The 1,844-nt window shown below is 48.4% G+C and overlaps 1 protein-coding gene across 1 annotated transcript in view; it reads right to left on the minus strand.

Moving 5' to 3' along the window:
• Nucleotides 1-1,141, minus strand: part of RPL35 (ribosomal protein L35) — a 3,828-nt gene extending 2,687 nt beyond the window's left edge. The window contains exon 1 of the mRNA XM_014942748.1: nt 945-1,141. Within this exon, the coding sequence (XP_014798234.1) occupies nt 945-1,141 (197 nt within the window). The remainder of the gene's footprint in view (nt 1-944) is intronic.
• Nucleotides 1,142-1,844: the final 703 nt, after the last annotated feature.

A 1,844-nucleotide genomic window follows, 5' to 3' on the forward strand; every position in this document is an offset into this window, starting at 1 on the left:
GCCTCCGGGGGTGAGCCGCGGGTCGGCCGGGGGTCTGCGCCCTGTGCCGGGGCGGCGATGGCGGCGGGGGCTGCCGAGGCCCGCGGAGCTGTGCCCACCGCTGCCTTTGCCGTTAACGGGGAAGGGAAATGCGATGTGGCACGTTTTCTGCCTAGGCCCGGATTCGCGGCGTAACTGCAGTAATTACGAAAACGGCCCCCTCTTGATTAACTCTCCCATTCTGTGTGTCACCGTCCCTCTGGGCACCCCACCTCCCCAGCCGGGCGGCTGGAGGTGTTGGACGTGCCTTTGGCAGGTACCTGCATTTCTGCATCAACAAATGAATCCTTTTGGGATGAAATATTGCTGGGTCTTACAAGAGCTGTCCGTGCAGGGCTCGAGAGCTGAATGGCAAGTTTGATGGAATCATCATGGATTTGTTCTGATTTTAAACTTTTATCTCAGCAACTCCTCCTTCACCAAATTCTTGTGCTGGGAAATGCTTTGGACAATAGGTGATGTGAGATGTCCTTGGGGATAGAAGCTGGATGATTGTTACGTGTTGTCATCACCCCAGATTTCTTACCCGTTACTGGCTATAAAAATGTCAGTAACCAAAGGCTGCCCCAGATAAAACATTCAGGATCAAGACTGCGGGTTTTCAGAGTCTGGGTCTAATCTCCTACCACAGAATAGGACCTGTTTTCATCGAAGTTTGAGTTGCACTTCTGTAATTTAATAGCCAGGCTTCAAGCTTGCTTGCTTAAGCTCTGTCTCGGCTAAGCAATTTTAGTCCTCCAACCTGTAAAATGGATCCCTTCACATAAAAAAATCACTGTTTTTTGCGTGAGCTGTCTAAATGCAATCCGTAATTCTCAGTGTCTTGTCTAAGATGATGCAAAGCAGCACCGTTGCACTAAAATGGTCGGATAAATGAGACTCCCAGCATGCGGATGCTCTCCCACCATCGCTGCGAGCGCCAGAACCGCAGTGTCAGTGGCAGCCTTTGGAAATTGTGGAAGATCATCCCGGAGTGGATCTTGCTGTGGAAGTTGGCAGAGGCCGTGACTGCCTGGTGCATCTTCTCGCCTGGTGTGAACCCTGTTGTGTAACGTCCGTAACTTCCCTCGCTCGGGCTGCTGAGGGAGCGGTTACGAAGCATCACACCTGACCGTAGATCATGTTCCTAGGAGAGGAGGTGCTTTGTTTTCAAAGCAGATAAGTGAGTCTCTTTTAAGATGTTTTGATAAACTGGATCACAATTAATGTTAGATGAAAGAAACGAGTTGCTTAACTCACGCAAAGGCCATAATTCTCCAATGATTCTGGGCTGCCAAAATAATACGGATAGCGTACACAAATGTGATAGCAGGTACTTTGCAACAGAAAATATAAAAACCATTCATAGAAACCGTACGGAGAGAATAAATATTTTGCAGTGCCACAAAGGAGATTGTGATCGTTCTTTTATCTTGAAATATGGGTGCAATACAGCACCAAATTCAATTGGCAAGCCCTGTCCCTTTCGAGCGTTGGAAGATTTTATCGCAAGGATGACTGGTTGGGCTACGCTCTATGTGTAAGAATGATGCAAAGAGCAGCACCGTGCTCTGTGTTCACCGTGCTCACTTGAGAAACTAGATCTACAAGTGATAAGACGCTGAAAGCAGCGGGAGGAAGGCACAGCTTGTATTGTTATTCGCTTCTGTGTTGCTGTTTAATTTGGTAGAGGGAAATAATAAAAATGGAGAACAATAATTCAAAACGTCGAGAAGCTCATACCCTGAGTCCATTCGGCATCGGAATGAGGTTGTGTTGTCCGTGATGTTGTGCTGGAGGCTGGGATTTGGGAGGGTGGGAGGACG

This window comes from Calidris pugnax, unplaced genomic scaffold (assembly GCF_001431845.1).
Source record: "Calidris pugnax isolate Ruff unplaced genomic scaffold, ASM143184v1 scaffold102, whole genome shotgun sequence".
Classification (NCBI taxonomy): domain Eukaryota; kingdom Metazoa; phylum Chordata; class Aves; order Charadriiformes; family Scolopacidae; genus Calidris; species Calidris pugnax.